Raw genomic sequence first — 18105 nt, forward strand, 5'->3', positions numbered from 1 at the left:
TAAGGATGTATCCAGTGCTTTATCATAAATGGTTGCCCTGACCCGTATGTGCCCACAAAATGACGCATGGTTGGCAGTACTGTAGGTGACCCCAGTGTTTGTATTACTATGTAAAATAAATGTATGTCCTCCAAAGCCATGCATCTCTAGGGATGGCGGGGGGGGCACTGTCTTACAAGTCGGGTACACATCAGCACTTTGAAATACAACAGTGGAAATGGATCCGCTCACAGCATTACATTGATTAATTCAAAGGTGTCAAAAGGAAGGTCTTCCGAATGTACATTACGACAATTTAAGAGTCATGAAATTCTGCAGTGTGGCCTTGGAGCAGGAGAGGGAAGGCAATGCCAGAGAGAGAGAAAACGAGTGAAGGAGAGAGAGGGAGAGTGTGAGAGAGAGAGAGAGAGAGAGAGGGAGTGTGAGAGAGAGAGAGAGAGAGAGAGAGAGGGAGTGTGAGAGAGAGAGAGTGTGTGTGAGAGAGAGAGTGTGTGTGTGAGAGAGAGAGACCAAATCCTTTGCTTCTACTTTGCTGCCGTTTCCTCTGCTCAAGGTCAGAGAGTGCTCTGCTCTGCTCTGCTCGGCTCAGCTCGGTGGCCACAGCTGGTGTCTACGGGGATGTGGATTGTAATCAATTCTAACATTTCAAGGGGAAAATGATGAGAACGAGTCGCTCAAAGGAAGATAGATGAGAGAGGGCCGCCACAAACATACAGATCAATAATATGCATAGCCCAAAGGACAAAATACAATAAATAACCATTTTAATCGATGAGTTTGAATGGGATTGGAGTGGAAAGAAAATGACAGTACTCCGAGGAATGTGCAGCGGGTGGACACAAACAGAAAGAAGGCATAGACACATCTGGCGTTCATGTTGATATCAAATGTCTGTTAGAAATCAAATATAACTGATCTAGAGAAGGATTCACTACGAATCCAGATAATTAAACTAGGTTAATAACATTAGATTTACATTTAAAAAATTGTGTCATTTAGCAGAAGCTCTTATCCAGAGCCACTTAGTGTCTCCTTCAAGTTACAGTTGTTGTTGATGCTGTTAGGATACTCTATTGCATAGTCGCTGTTCAGGATATCAATGCACATTCAGCCTTGAGTTTGTAAATCTACTATAAGCAATGGCTTGGTTAATTTCCCTTTGAAGAAATTATTGTTTCAACCTTGTGCTCAGATGTTCATTGTGATATCATAGAGAATGCTCGTAATCCAAAGTCATACACAGGCAAGGCCACAAATGTGTCATGTAACATGCTCCTATTGGGTTTTGTAACCATGGCCATAGAACCAATTGAATTGAGACCACGCCATAAATCACAAACCAAGTCACATTGACACATTAACCTTATTACCTCATGTCATCTCGCTATGATAACCATGAGAAACAGAGTGTATCGGCTTTATAGAGCTGTACACTCCTTGTGGACAGATCGCCTCTTGGATCCACTCCAATCTGCCAGTCCTGACTGACTACCACTACACTACTCTATGGTTTCCGCTGCTCTCTCATAGCCCTGTCTTTCTGTGCTCAATGCAGCGAGACACTCTAATACCACTGGATCCCCCTATGAGGGCAGTGAAGCCTAGGTGTCACTCCACAAAACCGGGCAGCGTTTCAGACAGGGGGGTTAATGCTGTGAGTCAACCGCTACAAAGTTGTGAAGGTTCAGGAGTCAGGGCTCAGGTCTGGATTTGGCGGGTACTAGCGAGGGTGGGGGTGAAAGGCTAGAGGGGTGTTGAGGGGGGTCTGTGCTGGCTTCTGATTCAGTCGATGTGATGGCGGCATAAAGGCGGGTGAGAAGCTGTCAGTTCCTTTGAGACGATAATCCGAGAAATCTTTGCCAGTGACAAATGGGGCGATGGAACCTGCCATCTTGAAATTACAGAAAAAAATGGGCAACTTCACCTGACAGCAACAAATGAGGCGTGTGCCTGGGCCCCTGCACAATCACACAGATCTAAACCCATCTGATGCCCTAATCCCCCTGAAATAACCCCACTGGGAATATCAGACAATATCCACACACCCTGTCTGAGAATGTGTGTATAAGAGAAGAATGTGTGTATGTGTGTGTGTGTGTGTGTGTGTGTGTGTGTGTGCACACACAAGTACGTGCTCAGTGAACTCTGTCAGACATTGTAGATGGGAGAGGTGGCATTGAAATATGACAGTTCTCACTTCAATTGCAGTCTGCCCGTAGCCTGGGCGCTGGGAGACACAGAGAGATCACTCTCACACAGAAAAGGAGACGCTTACGGACAGAGCTCTGTTGAAATGTGATTAGAGTGACTGTCAGAAGTACGCAGCTCTCCAAAGCTTCACCTCACAGGGAGCTCAGAGGTGACTGCCTGAATGAGGCTGAAGGATTGTGGAGTGTGGGGGTTCCCACCAACTTACCACTTAGCCGGAGTTGGTCAGATGGCAACTTGTGCTCCACTGCCTTGAGAAACACCCACGACAACTAACTAACCAAAGGGTGCACTGTAACGCTGTGACAGGTCTGTATGTGAGTGGTGTTGTGAGTGTTTGGGGAGGATGGAGTTGACAGAGAGCGGGCTGGTGATCATGGATGAAACAGAGGGAGCTGTTATGCACAGGGTTACGAAAAGACATACATCCTCCCATGAACAGAGTGAAGAATATAGCCGAAAAACCTCCAACTCATCACTACCCCTGAAAATCTACAAAATGGTTGCACTGATCCGCTAGGTGTTTATAATTCACCCTGTCCTGCCTGCCTCTCAGTAGGACTGTAAGCGTGCAGTGGAAATGAGGGGGGATTCCCTGCCATCATGATTCAGGTTGGATTGAGAGAAACGTGTTGATTATACCCAATCATCCCTCCCGCTGAGTGTGACACAAAAGTATCAGGAGCATCAGAGAGGTAGGGGGAATACATCTTGTCATAGTTTTATTATAAAACATTGAGAAAAAGTAAGAAATATTACGCTGATCATGCTCTATATTACAAGCAGCTCCCCTCTCAACCAAATGTGTTCAGTTTCTCAGATCCATTGAAACGGTAATAAATTACACTTTTCCTGTTTTTGCAGGGGAAAAGACAATAGAGCATACAACAACTGTACAGGACATGGAAAATAACAAGAACACGTGTAGAATTATGCAAGGCTGATGAAAAACGCACGTAAAATCAAATATCCTCCTACAATCCAACATGACATTTGAACGTCTATTTTGAGAGCATTCGTTCAACACCATTAAACCAGGGATAATTCACACAGACAATTCACAGGGAACGGAGGCTAATTGAGTGGTTTTATAATACAGAGTGCCATTCCTGGTGGAAACCAGTTCATAAACGTGACCGTGGAAGTATAGCAAGAAAAGCAGAGGGAACAGTCAAGAGTCCATCTTTGACCCTTTTGTGAGTGTAAGGTTGCAGGGATGCTGTTGAGGCTTGGTGAAGGCAGAGGAGGACGCTGTGGTATTGGAAGGAACAGTAACCTCCCGTGATAATGACAGTGTTAGCTGTGAGCAGGTCAGAACCAGAGACAGAGAGAGCCCTGGCCAGCACTGCCACCGCTCAGGAATGTACTTCACAATCATATCAGTCTTGCTCTTTCCTTCCCTCTACAACCCAAGCCACTGATGGAGAGCAGGCTGAGGAGGAAAAACAACTCCCTGGTCATGGAGTGCCCCTGACCAGACCAGACCTCTCTCCCTCTGTATGGGGCCATCCCTCTCTGGGGAGCAGGTGGAAACGTAGGATCTTTATGATCGACAGCAAACAACATCCTATACTCCAGCCACACTCTTCCTGTTTCGCTCCCTGCTGGCTGGAAGTAAGTTGCCTTTGCTGTCTGTACAATTGGCTATCCCATTGCCTTCCACAGGACCACTAGTGCAAATGGGATTTACCATAACGTAGCTGCGATCTACAGTATTTCATAGCACTAACCGATGCTAAAAATGAAGGTGGGGGTCATGAGAGAGGGAGCGGGGGAGTGGAGGGATGCTGACATTTTCTCAAACAAACCAAACAGAGCTGGTCTGGATGGTGAGAGCAGGGGCAGAGTAAACAGAGGGAGGTATGCAGCAGTCCTTTTCAGAGGCATTTGTTGGTCTGCTCTGCTCCCCCCTAAAGCCTGTCTGCTCCCACCACGCCAGGATCTGTGACTAATTAGCATTCTGAAAAAGTATGTCGAGAGAAAGTCGACAACCTCAACCCTGGCTACCCCCCCTCCTCCCACCCAACTATTCCGCCAACTCTCGCCCACCACATCTCCCACCTGGCCAGGCAGAGGAAATAAAGCATCTTCTCTGACCCGGCCCCATCCACAGCTCCCTTTACTAGCCTGCAGACATTGATTTTCATTAATGAGTGGTGGAAGTCTGGGGGATCCTCTGTGGCTCTACCCAGCGCTAGTTAATGATTTGGCATCATATCTACCCGGTGTGAAGGGACCTAGGTTCAGTGCTGCTGGCCCAATATACAGAGGATGTTTACTTATCATTATGATGGATGGGGGAAAAGAACCTACGGTATCCCGGCAGCTGTCAGCTTTGCACCAATATTTTCACAAGACACTCGGAGGATACATTACAATATGGGTAAGCAAACGTTACTTTCTCATACACAAATAGGCATGTATTCACGACATGAAGATGTCTGGAATGTGCACATGTACTGTAAATGCTGCATCTCGTTACACAGTAAAGCACCAATTATGAACCATGACAGATAAGAGGGACCAGGCCTGACAAGTGCATGTGAGAGTTGTGATCAAGTTTGAAAGTTTTACATGCACAATGTACAGTCTAACGATTGAATCTGCGGAGTTTTCGCGGTAGGCATACCTCTACGTGTAAAAGAGCTGGAATCATGGTGCCCATGCAGCACACAAAGCCCATGGTGCACCTGACAAATGCTAAGTAACATGTGGGCCATAATAACTTAAAATGTCATCGGAAACCGGACGCCTTTAAATATAAAAAATATAAAAACATCAGTGAGCTAAAAATGCAGATGTTCTTAGAGCTCGTTTGATGTTGACAACGTCTGGGCGTGCAACACATGCATTTACACAGAGAGTGTCCTGCAATCATTTGTTGCACTGTATTTCCAGTTATGAGAAGACGCTGCTTTAGCATGAATGTCTTTGCCCGCATTGCCATCGTTAGCACAACGTGTCCACAAACATGGAGGTGATTCTCTTTTATTTCGCTAATCACTGTTAGTCAAGTACTCCAGGAACAAAGACTGCACCTCAGTTCTCTTATGCATTATGGCCCAAAATTTATTTTTGAACCACAGTGTCCTTTAGAGTTGTAGCGCATATTATGCCATTTCCCTCCAATTTGCAGCTAGAGGCTCATGGGAATAAGGTGTCCTCCAATCTTATAGCTTTTTTGCCATTGCAGGACTTGCAGCACTGCTGTCCGTAGAACTTGTGATTGCACACACTGTGCTGAGGAACCAGGTGACACCAGCTGAAGAAGTCGACACAAGACTGCTCGCCTGACGGAGAGAGGATCAGGAGGATAGTGTTAATAGACGCGAGACCAACAGAAATGTCAGACAGAACTTTACAATTGTTCCTACGAGTAGCTGAATTAGTTCACCTTTGAACGTTGGCGCCGGAGCAGGAACGTGGGCAGGAGGAGCAGGACAGAAGTGTGTGTTGCAGGCCCGGGATGTTATGGGTCTCTGGTGGTTCAGGCATCCAGCTGCAGGACGTCCCTGTCTCAGACACTGGATAGAACGGGACTGTACCCCTCCCCCACAGGATACAGAACACTGAGAGAGAGAGAGAGAGAGGTGTGTTGAGGATTGCGCATAGAATAGATTACGAATGCATACACCATGTCCTTTACCTCCAAGCTATGTCTAGGGAGAGGAGAGAGAGAGAGAGAGAGAGAGCCTACGTGCATACAGACATCACAGGCCCGCTGATCAAGGGGAAGTCAGATGTCAGACTGTAAGAGGTTGCCTTGGTAGATACTACATACATATACATGAATATCACCCCCTTTGGGCCTAACAGCAGAGCGAGAGAGAGCGAGAGGATGCTTCACTAAATCCATATCCATTCAACATGAATCCCCATCATGTCTGGGAGAACAGGCAGGGTGGATGGAGAGTGGATATGCGTACCTGCTGCCAAGGAGAAGAGTACCAGCCCAGGACCACTGCACTGGCTGTCCTTCCTGGGGAGACAAGTCGAGGCTCTGGGCACGGCCCCCTGCTGCAGGTCTGCTGGAGATCCCCAGAGGGTTTGGGAAGGTTCCTGCACCTTCTCATAGGGAAGTCTGTGTAGTCCCCCTGTGAATCCCTCTCCCCACAACGTAGCTCTCTCCTTCTGACACCTGGGCCACAGGATGTGGAGCACTGCGGAGAGAACGGCCAGAGGGGGCATCATTAGCAAAAAGAGAACAGAGAGAATAAGACGACGTGAGAACCCTCAGAGAGAAATACAGCTGGTCCCCCAGTGGAGCGAACAAGACAAGGTCACCCCGCATCGCCATAGCAACGGTGCTCAACTTACAAAGTGAATGTCTGAATGTCTGTAAAGTTTACATTTGGCATTGAGGCTATTTGCTTTGTTCCGACGAGGGGACACAGCATCAGCACTCTGGATGTGTATGTTTGTCGCAAATGCATTTCTGTCTAGACATTTTCAATGCATGTATTGGGTTCTTTGTGTGTCGGCGTGTACAAGGTTATACAAAAGTATGTGTTTGTACAGCATGTGCGTCTGTCTGTCTCCGTGAGTCACTACCTCGCCCCAGGGTGTTGTGAACCACTGCAGCCGGTCATTCTTGGGGCAGCGGCGCAGAACGCAGGTCTCCTGGGCCTTGGGTTTGAGGTGTGGCTTACACATACTGTCCGGCACCACCACGGCCTTTGCTCCGGGGTCAGTGCTCCTGCAGAACACGCCGCGCTTCTTCATCCCACGCCCACACGACTTGGAACACTGAGAGGAGAGCGGAGGAACAGAGGGTCTGGTAAACTCAGCCTGAACTCATACTGGGAGGCAAGCTCAGAATGAGTTGTGTCTGAGCCCTGTGAAGGATGTAGTCAACAAGGGAGGTAGTCAGTGCACGGTGAAGTGCACTCTGTCTACAGTCCGAATGACCTGTGTCTAAATCACTCCGAGGCTCATCCTGAGATGGCCCGAGAACTCTGAAAAACAGTGGAACATAACAGCGTAGGTCAGGTATGTTCAAAGTATTGCATAAGGGAATCTCATTCTATTTGTACCATATACTGTGCACTGCTTAATTTAAAAAACATATACGTCAGACAATGCAGTGAAGAGAAAACGTCCCTCCGGGTATCTGCGGTATCACTGACAGACAGGCGTTTGCAGAAACCGCAGGTGGAGATCCCATTCACCACCGGCTCAGACGGAGAACACCGTCGCTGATCATGACTAGATATCATAGCCTCTATAAATCCGGCCATGTCAGTTTTGCCTAGCCAACTCTAAAACTGAGGGACTCACAATAATGGTGCGTGATTAATGATGATAATATGATTGAAATAGTTCTGTTATATAGTACTGTTCTCAGGCCAGTGAGTACGCAATTAACCATGTGTCCAGCAGAGGGCGGGGAAGTGTTTTCTCCGTGCAATAGGCCACCACAGACATTTGCTTATTAATTGCAGCATTACCTGACATATCTCAAAGTCCTATATTATCAAATTAAGAGATTTCCTACAGAAATATTTTTTCAAAATGTAATGGCAGTATGTGGGCATGTCGTGCAGTGTGGCCTACCTGTGACCAGACCCCAGAGCTCCACTCAGGTGGGCAAGCCTGGTTGTGGCAAGGCAGCACCTGGGCCGGGGCGATGACGGGGCACAGGGAGTGAGCCACCACCTCCTCTCGCTGGTACGTCACCTTACGCAAGCACTGGATGTGACGTGCCTGTTGGCCGCCCCCACAGGACTGACTGCAGGGCCCCCAGTTCCCTGTCGTCCAGCTGAGGAGAGAAATGGAGAGAGAGACGTGTCAGCCCATGTAGCAAACCAACAAACGCTCATTGAAAAAGAGTGACTGAATTATGAGAAACAGAATGGTGGTAAACCTCTTAGAGTGACTCATAAACCTGCACGTGATCTCACAGTCACATACACACACACACTCTGCAGAATAACTGCTGTACTCAGCACAGTCAGCAGGGAACCTATCCAAACAGATGATTTGGCTGTATACTTTCCGCTCCTAACCTCTGTCATAAGCGTGTCAACCACATGACGCAGATCCCTAATCACAGCAAGGAACCACAGATTTCCTACATTTATTTTGGGTCTAAACACAGCCATCACGCTCTACTCTGTGCCCACAGGAAGGACAGAGACACACGCACACACATACAGGTATATACACATGCACCCACACTCACACAAACATACTGCACATGTGCTGTAACAGCATCAGTCTATGCACGCAGCACACACACGAGAATCTTAACATAAACATTACATCCCTGGGGCAGACCTCCCAGCCACCCCGGACCTCTATACCAGGCGGTGTCAGAGGAAGGCCCTAAAAATGGTCAAAGCCTCCTGCCACCCAAGTCATAGACTGTTCTCTCCGCTACCGCACGGCAAACTGTACCGATGCACCAAGTCTGGAACCAACAGGACCCTGAACAGCTTCTAACCCCCAAGACATAAGACTGCTAAATAGCTAGCCAAATGATCTGCGTTGACAATTTCTGCACTGACTTTTTTTTTTTTACTCATCACATACGCTGCTGCCATTGTTTCTTATCTGTCACTTTACTCCTAATTATATATACATATCTACCTCAATTACCTCGTCCCCCTACACATCAGCTCAATACTGGTACCCCATGTATATAGCCAAGTCATTGTTACTCATTGTGTAACTATTGTTACTTTTATCATTACGTGTTTTACTTTTCTATTATTTCTCTATTTTTTCGTCTCTCTCTGCATTGTTGGGAAGGGCCCGTAGTAAGTAAGCATTTCACTGTGAGTCAACACCTGTTGTTTACGAAGTATTTGATTAATACAATGTGGTTTGATTTGTGTACAACATACTTAAACACTGCAAGGTTTCCTCCATACAGTATAAGGCTAACCTTATACACCCGACTCTCACCTTCAGTTAACCCCTTAGCCCAACTCTCCTCTCCCCTGGCCTGGTCTGGCTGTAGGGAGGGACAGGATGCTACACTCAGTGTCTCCACTAGTTGCGGCCTTCTGGTATCTCTGGATCATTCTCAGCCTCTGATGAAAGCAGCCTGCCTCGAAAATAGACTGTGTCTTGGCATTTTGGGGCAAAGGGAGATTTAGCGCAAAAGACTGCTCTGACAACCACATGACCAGGGGCAAGGAGGACGGACAGCTGACTCAGTCGAGTTCTGAAGCTCCGGTGCCGACCAGCCACTCCTACTGCTCTTCAGTCAGACCTTTCATTTCCCTTCAAACCCAGCTCTGATAAATAAGAGAGAAGGCTAAACTGCAATTTTGAGGGGAGAAACACGACCCGTCTAGCAAAGCACCGGTTCAGATTTCTATTCTCTGTTTTTCCCACTGCAATATAAATAAAAATATGTGCTTCAATGTTGGCTTAGCTGTAATTTGTATTTCTGGAATCTTTCAATAACTCGCATGTGTCCAGGCATACAATTTAACTTGAAAAATGTAGGGAATATTGAGAAATACTGGATGGCTTTACATTCATGCAGCGGTTACATTTTACTGTCATGGTGTGGGGTTGCATTTCGCTGGCATACGTTGACTTTTCATCGGATGCATAATCTGATCGACAAATTACTGCACTAACAATCTGTTCAAGTGTAACGTAAGCAGTGAAAGATCTCGCACAGCAACCAAAAGCACCTCAGGTTCGAACTTCAAGCACCATTCTAAACAGCAGTCTCTCTGAGCACCTCCTCCTCCTCCCTGCTCTGGGCCTGCCTGCTGATGTCTCCCCGTTTCTCCCATTGTTTAGTGCACGTGCCACAACTACCCAGGAAGAGCCAGGTAAGTAACTCCACAGCTGCAGCCTGCCTACGGGGATCTTCTTCAGAGCATTAAATAAACTATAAACTAAATAAACAATCGAGTCAAATAAATAGAAAGGGAAGCAAAAGGAACATTGAGAGAGACGGACAGAAGAAAGTAGAGAGAGAGAGAGAGTAGAAACGGACGCAGCAGGGGAACTGCAAAACTCTTTAAGGCATTAACATTTATCGTTCCAGTGACATCCTGGGCTGGCAGATAACGTTGGCTGCTAGAAGGCCCCGTGGTGTTTGATCTCACCATGCCCCATACTGCACAGAAGCCAGTGGCCCTTGCAGGCAAGCCTGCATTGTCTGGTTGAGGTTGGGGCCCGAGACCACTGCTGGAGTTGCTGGATTCCTGGCTGGCTAGACTGATCTGGCCCTGTGGGGGGATCCAGACTCTCTCTCTATAATAAAACATGGACAGACCTGTCAGAACTGCAGATAGTCGCTGGAAAGAGGCCTCTTTTACGCGCCTCCTTTTCTGTTTTTGATAGCATGCCCGTAAAGTTTGGAAGCATTTCTAAAAGGTATCCCATAAATCCTGACACTTAATCAGCGGGAAACAGGGTCCACTGATTCAGGAGTCTGGTACTGATGGACAGGACTCTGCTCGTGGATTTATGTTGATGATATCATTCACCTGGACGGCACACTTCCTCTCCAGCTCACACGGGGTCATTAGTGGTCTGGTCCATTTAAACTTTTCCCCTGATAGCAGATATAGTCTGACCCAGATTACAGGGAAGAAACCCCTCTCAAATGGTGGGCGTGTTTTAAGTTGTAACTGATAGCGCCCTGGCTGGTTATTAACCCTCGCAGGCGGGGCAGCACAGCCTCGGGTCTTAGCCTTCTATACAGTGACGGAGCCGCCTGTGGAAATGTGAAGAGGCAAAAAAAATGTGACCGCGGCACATACCACAGAAGAAGGGAAGATGATCTCTGTGGTATGTGCTGCTGTCCAATTTTGGCGACGTTAGTCCCCTGAGCACAGAAGAACGTGAGTGGTGTAAGTGGTCTAGCACCAGGCCTACAACATGTCTGAGCGATAATGACGTAGAATAGAATGATGTACCAACGCACTCCGCAAGATGCAACAGTACCGTACTCACACAACAACACACACAGCAAAGGCGCTCACTGACTCCCAGCAGGCTTAGAGTTGTTTTACAGTCACCCACTGTTATTGAACGATTTGTCAAGATTTGGACAGGGAAAGCTGCACGGGTTACTATTGTTTCTTTAAGGATGTCATATGGTCCTGATTTCCACCTCACCCACCATCACTCATATACGCTGTACTGTAACGTGAATGTGGGGGTGGGACTTCAGACAACACAGGCAGACAACAACGAGGAGAGGATGACAGGCGGGTGGAGAGAGAGAAGGCGTTTTTCATCTCTTTGTCAGTGTGTCGGGCTCAAAGAGTCTCTCTACTGACGGGTTCATGGCTGTTCCTTTTGATGCAGGAGCATCGTAAATCGAGCCAGTCCCATAGGAGCTGAATGGATTGTCACTGGAGCAGAGCTCAAAGTGAAGTCCATTCAATATGCCAATTTGCAAAGTCGAGAATAGTATCCAGTGACTGAAGAAAATGGCTGGTGTCTGAAATAAATTCCCCGAAGGACGAGACCAACCAAAATGTCTGAAAGGATTGCTGGTGCCCAGTAAGTGTCTGGAAATTACTTTTACTGGTCTGTCGTGGTTGTAGAAAATTGTTGACTATCCCAATTTAGCAGACAGTCGTTAATAATGGGCTACTAAATTCGTCTGTGATCTCTGTCTGGCTTTTTCTAGCATCTTCCTTCTTTCTCTCCGGTGGCGAAGACCGGCCATTGAGGAGAAGCGAGAGGCTGCGGTGGTCTTCTTTCAGAGCTGTCTCTGCGCTGAACCTTATCGGTGCGAGCGGTACTCAGACGGCCAGGCAGAGTGAAACTGAGCATGAGTGGGGGGATGGGGCAGCTCTCCGCGGCCTAGAAGCTGTGGCTTTGAGCAGGGGCCAGGGCTGGGAATAGCAGGCCGGGCCTGCCCCTGTCTGGAGGGTATGTTAATCCTGTTTGGTTTGGGAGCCGGAGACTTGGGTAGGGAACGTACGGGGCTCTCCAGCAGGACGCGACAAGGAAAGAAGGCTGAGTAGTCCCTGCCCACAGTAAAGGGACCACACCAGCATCCCAGACCCAAGCCACAGCAGCTCGCCAGTGGAACTACTGCACAGAAAGTAGGCTGAGGTTGTGGTATGTGTCTGTCAGAAAGAGGGAGAGAGAGTCAGAGAAATAGCGACAGACAGCGCGAGAGAGAGAGAGTTAATTACTAGGCTGGGCAGGGCTGCGTGTTGCACAGGTGAGAGCTGAGCACTGGTCTGGTCTGAGGGTTGCACTGTGTCGAGTTGACTTGGGTCCGCTGATCTTGAAAACAGATGGCCTTTGTTGAGATCTGACCTGAAAGGGAGAAAAAGAGAGCGAGGCAGAAAGACATAATTCTTATCAGTTTTCCTTGTGTTTTACAACCACTGAAAAGGTCACACAAAGCCCACTCTCTTCTCCCGTCTGGGCAACACGGGAGGGCTTGACAACTAAAGTAAAGTATGAACGAAATAGTGACAGGGTGCAGATAGCGATCTCTGCTCTAAGCTTGTCTAGAGCTCTCTGTCTGCTGTCACCCTCCCTACTGGGATAAAGTGAATGGAGTAAGCGAGCCACTGATCCAGGCTCACATATAACAACACACACACATTCGCTGACATACATTGATGAGTGAATAGGACAGAGTACTCAGGGAGGTCTGTAAAAGGACCAAGGGAGACCGTGCAACCTTTTCACTGTCGCTTACAAAGATGCTTTTGATAAGCCAGAACGCACTTCCTGCCACCCCAATGTACACACACACACACACACACACACTTCTCTCATCCAAGGCTCACCTCCAGCACACGGAGCAGAGCAGTCGGAGCGAACCACTCCCCATGTGTAGTTGGGTTTCCTCTCACTGCGAGGCAAGGTGTACTCCCACACCACACCCGGGTTCTTACCCTGCAGCAGGATCTGAGGGAGAGGGAGAGAGGGGGAATATGACAGTGAGGTAATGGATCCGTCTTAGCAGCTTGACAAGTGTGGTTAGCAGTCATTCCCCTCCCCTGCCAAAACAGACAAGTCTAAGCATACCCTGAAGTGGTTCCAAGCAATGGACCATAGAGAATGACATTGAAAAACTAAGACAAGTGAAGTGGCAGGAAACTGGTGACTTGGTGACAATGGCGTTGTGGAACTGTGTGTGTGTGTGTGTGTGTGTGTGCATGTCTTTGTATGTGTGTGTCTGTGTGTGGCCCTTGTGAGGGTCCGATAGACAAAGCTCTGTGACTGAACCGAAAAGTGACCGCTTGGCAGACCTAGATGTTGGGTCATGGAGCACAGGCTGAGGTTGCTTCTAATAGAGTGGAAAGCTCTCAAAATGAAGGGCTGCTTTGTTCCCCATAGACTTGGCCAAAACTTTTTGGGGACAATATTCAAACCAAACTGAGGGATTTGTTGACAATGACCAGCAGCAAGTGACACTGACTTAATAGATTTAGGCATATGCAAGCAAATAGCAAATTCTTTACCTGTGACAAGTAATTGTTTCTCATATCAAAATGCTAACATTTGTCTCAAATGTTGTTTTGTATGTGACCCAGTAATAGAATGTCGAGTTCTGTTTCTGTGCGTTGTTCGTGTTTCTTGTTTTTGTATTACATTGTGTTTATTTATTAAAGCACTCACTCCCTGAACTTGCTTCCCGACTCTCAGCGCACATCGTTACAGTTAAGCTGACCCCCAGAGCTTCCAGGCTAACTATGTTGCCCTGGAGCTATGCCATTGGACCCTTCACGCTAGCCTGTCCACGACCGGTCCAAATTTACATCAGGCACGGCAAACACAAGATCCAGAACGGGTCCCCGGGGGCTCCCCTGTCCATCTGGAGCACAGAAAGCCACCTGACATCAGACACAATATGAGACAGCCCTCCCTGACCCTGCCTGCCTGTGAAAGTCCACAGCCCTAACTGCCCTCTCCCCACCTCCACCTATATACAAGCCTCAACCAAATTCACATTTATTTTATTATTATTTTTTATTTCACTTTAATTTAGCCAGGTAGGCCAGTTGAGAACAAGTTCTCATTTACAAATGCGACCTGGCCAAGATAAAGCAAAGCAGTGCAACACAAACACAGAGTTACACATGGGATAAACAAATGTACAGTCAATAACACAATAGAAAAATCTATATACAGTGTGTGCAAATGTAGTAAGATTAGGGAGATAAGGCAATAAAATAGGTCATAGTGGTGAAATAATTACAATTTAGCATTAACACTGGAGTGATAGATGTGCAGAAGATGATGTAAGTAGAGATACTGGGGTGCAAAGGAGCAAAAAAATAAGTAACAATGTGGGGATGAGGTAGTTGGGTGGGCTATTTACAGATGGGCTGTGTACAGGTGCAATGCTAGGTAAGCTGCTCTGACAGCTGATGCTTAAAGTTAGTGAGGGAGATATAAGTCTCCAGCTTCAGTGATTTTTGGAATTCGTTCCAGTCATTGGCAGCAGAGAACTGGAAGGAGAGGCGACCAAAAGGGGAGTTGGCTCTGGGGATGACCAGTGAAATATACCTGCTGGAGCGCGTGCTACGGGTGGGTGTTGCTATGGTGACCAGTGAGTTGAGATAAGGCGGGGCTTTACCTAGCAAACACTTATAGATGACCTGGAGCCAGTGAGTTTGGCGATGAATATGAAGCGTGGGCCAGCCAACAAGAGGATATAGGTCGCAGTGGTGGGTAGTATATGGGGCTTTGGTGACAAAATGGACTGTGATAGACTACATACAATTTGTAGTAGAGTGTTGGAGGCTATTTTGTAAATGACATCGCCGAAGTCAAGGATCGGTAGGATAGTCAGTTTTACGAGGGTATGTTTAGCAGCATAAGTGAAGGAGGCTTTGTTGTGGAATAGGAAGCCGATTCTAGATTTAATTTTGGATTGGAGATGTGCTACGGGTGAGTCTGGAAGGAGAGTTCCCAGTTTACAGTCTAACCAGACACCTAGGTATTTGTAGTTGTCCACATATTCTATGTCAGAACCATCCAGAGTAGTGATGCTAGATGGGTGGGTGGGTGCGGGCAGTGATCGGTTGAAGAGCATACATTAAGTTTTACTTGCATTTAATAGCAGTTGGAGGCCACAGAAGTTGTGTTGTATGGCATTGACGCTCGTCTGGAGGTTTGTTAACAGTGTGCATAGAAGGGACAGAAGTATACAGAATGTTGTCATCTGCATAGAGGTAGATCAGAGAATCATCAGCAGCAGGAGCGACATCATTGATATATACAGAGAAAAGAGTCTGCCCGAGAATCTATCCCTGTGGCACCCCCATAGAGACTGCCAGAGGTCCGAACAACAGGCCCTCCGATTTGACACACTGAACTCTATCTGAGAAGTAGTTGGTGAACCAGGCGTGGCAGCCATTTGAGAAACCAAAGCTGTTGAGTCTGCCGTTAAGAGTGCAGTGATTGACAGAGTCGAAAGCCTTGGCCAGGTCGATGAAGACGGCTGCATAGTAGTATCTTTTATCGATGGCGGTTATGATATCATTTCGGACCTTGAACGTGGCTGAGGTGCACCCATGACCCGCTCGGAAACCAGAGTGGAGAAGGTACGGTGGGATAGTGGAGAAGGTACGGTGGGATTCGAAATGGTCGGTGATCTGTTTGTTAATCTTCTTGATACTACCCATCCCGGATCCGGGAGCGTAATCATCGCCTCAAACTAATTAGCATAACGCAGCAGACATAAATATCCCTAGAAAATTTTCCTATTAATGAAAATCACAAATGAAATATATTGAGACACAGCGTAGCCTTTTGTTAATCACACTGTCATCTCAGATGTTCAAAATATGCTTTACAGCCAACGCTAGACAAGCATTTGTGTAAGTTTATCATAGCCTAGCATAGCATTATGCCATGCCGGCAGCAGGCAACATTTTCACGAAAATAAGAAAAGCAATCAAATTAAATCATTTACCTTTGAAGAACTTCGGATGTTTTCACTCAGGAGACTCCCAGTTAGATAGCAAGTGTTCCTTTTTTCCAAAAATATTATTTTTGTAGGTGAAATAGCTCCCGTTTGGCTGAGAAATCGACCAGAAAATGCGGTCACTACAACGCCAAACTTTTTTCCAAATTAGCTCCATAATATCGACAGAAACATGGCAAACGTTGTTTAGAATCAATCCTCAAAGTGTTTTTCACATATCTATTCGATAATATATCCGTCAGGACAATTGGTTTCTCATTAGAAGCGATTGGAATAATGGCAACCTCAGTACTTTAGGCAAGATTTTCTGCGGGAGCCATCATGTGACCACTTGCTCAATGTGGTCCCTTACGGCTATTCTTTAACATAAATGCGTAAAAAGACGTCACAATGCTGTAGACACCTTGGGGAATACGTAGAAAACGTAAGCTCATTTGTAGCCATATAAGGAGTCATTGGCATGCAGCGCTTTCAAAATATGGGGCACTTCCTGATTGGATTTTTATCTGGGTTTCGCCTGTAACATCAGTTCAGTTGCACTCACAGACAATATCTTTGCAGTTTTGAAAACGTTAGAGTGTTTTCTATCCAAAGCTGTCAATAATATGCATAGTCGAGCATCTTGTCGTGACAAAATATCCTGTTTAAAACGGGAACGTTTTTGATCCAAAAATGAAAATACTGCCACCTAGTTACAAAAGGTTAACTTGGCATACAAAGACTTTAGAAAGGCAGGGTAGGATAGATGTAGGTCTATAACAGTTTGGGTCTAGAGTGTCTCCCCCTTCAAAGAGGCAGCTTTCCTATCTTTAGGGATCTCAGAAGACACGAAAGAGAGGTTGAACAGGCTAGTAATAGGGGTTGCAACGATTGCGGCGGATAATTTTAGAAAGAGAGGGTCCAGATTGTCTAGCCCAGCTGATCTTTAGGGGTCCAGATTTTGCAGCTCTTTCAGAACATCAGCTATCTGGATCTGGGTGGAGGAGAAGTGGGGAGGCTTGGGCAAGTTGCTGTGGGGGGTGCAGAGCTGTTGGCAGGGGTAGGGGTAGCCAGGTGGAAAGCATGGCCAGCCGTAGAAAAATGCGGTGCTTGACTGCTCTCTGATATGCCACAGTGGTTTCAAACAGACAAAAACCAACTATCTAACAACATCTCAACTTTCCATTCTCACATAATTAGAGTAGATTAATGCCTATGAAAATAATCATTAATACTTTGTCCCAGGGTATATTATTCATTTCACTGTAGCTCTCATTAGGCTAAGGGGGAAATGATGATGAATTACAGTGTGGCAGACATGGCTACAACTCCCCAGCATCACCTGCTGCCTGCCAGCTGCCCAGGTCCACAATCCTCTGTTCTCGACTGGCGTGACCCCACCGAACACTTTGCCACAAGAATGTGAATACAGAGAATAAGCCCTATTCTATTTCAAATAACATCCCTAGAGCTCACCATATGTTATGTCTCGTTTCTCTCCGCCTTTCTCCTTCCATTCTCCTGTCTGATTAGGCTATATACATGAACACTGTCAGAGTTTACCCTCACCACTCTTCAACATTTGTTTTCATAAATTGTTTCTAGCTGAGTCAGGGTCTCAGAACATTCAATAATGTTCTAGTTTTCCACGACAGCATAAAATATCTGCCAGGCTCAGTGGAAATCAGTCTCCTTCCCCTTCTGTTGTGTTTCTAATTTGGAACGTATTTAAGTCTCTCTCTCAGTGCCCTGACCCAAGCTTTTTCAGATCTATACAGTTCAATTGCAGAATTATTTTAATCTTTTAATCTGTGTCCCTCTCTCTTCTTTTTGTAATTACGGAACATAGAGAGATTAATGTCCTCTCATTTGCAGATCAGCGACCTGCTACTGCTAACCCTGCTACTGCTAACCCTGCTACTGCTAACCCTGCTACTGCTAACCCTGCTACTGCTAACCCTGCTACTGCTAACCCTGCTACTGCTAACCCTGCTACTGCTAACCCTGCTAGTGGACACATGACTCTCAGGCTTCAT

At 46.7% G+C, this 18105-nt stretch overlaps 1 protein-coding gene across 1 annotated transcript in view; it reads right to left on the reverse strand.

Moving 5' to 3' along the window:
- Positions 1–2904: 2904 nt before the first annotated feature.
- The window catches only part of LOC112232222 (A disintegrin and metalloproteinase with thrombospondin motifs 18-like), a 50102-nt gene continuing 34901 nt past the window's right edge, over positions 2905–18105 (reverse strand). The window contains exons 17-23 of the mRNA XM_024399037.2: positions 12942–13062; positions 12333–12459; positions 7762–7966; positions 6760–6954; positions 6135–6368; positions 5603–5777; positions 2905–5498 (exon numbers count right to left, since the gene is read on the reverse strand). Coding sequence (XP_024254805.1) covers positions 5353–5498; positions 5603–5777; positions 6135–6368; positions 6760–6954; positions 7762–7966; positions 12333–12459; positions 12942–13062 — 1203 coding nt within the window. The 3' untranslated portion in view covers positions 2905–5352. The remainder of the gene's footprint in view (positions 5499–5602; positions 5778–6134; positions 6369–6759; positions 6955–7761; positions 7967–12332; positions 12460–12941; positions 13063–18105) is intronic.

The sequence above is a fragment of the Oncorhynchus tshawytscha genome, linkage group LG12, assembly GCF_018296145.1.
Source record: "Oncorhynchus tshawytscha isolate Ot180627B linkage group LG12, Otsh_v2.0, whole genome shotgun sequence".
Taxonomy (NCBI): Eukaryota; Metazoa; Chordata; class Actinopteri; order Salmoniformes; family Salmonidae; genus Oncorhynchus; species Oncorhynchus tshawytscha.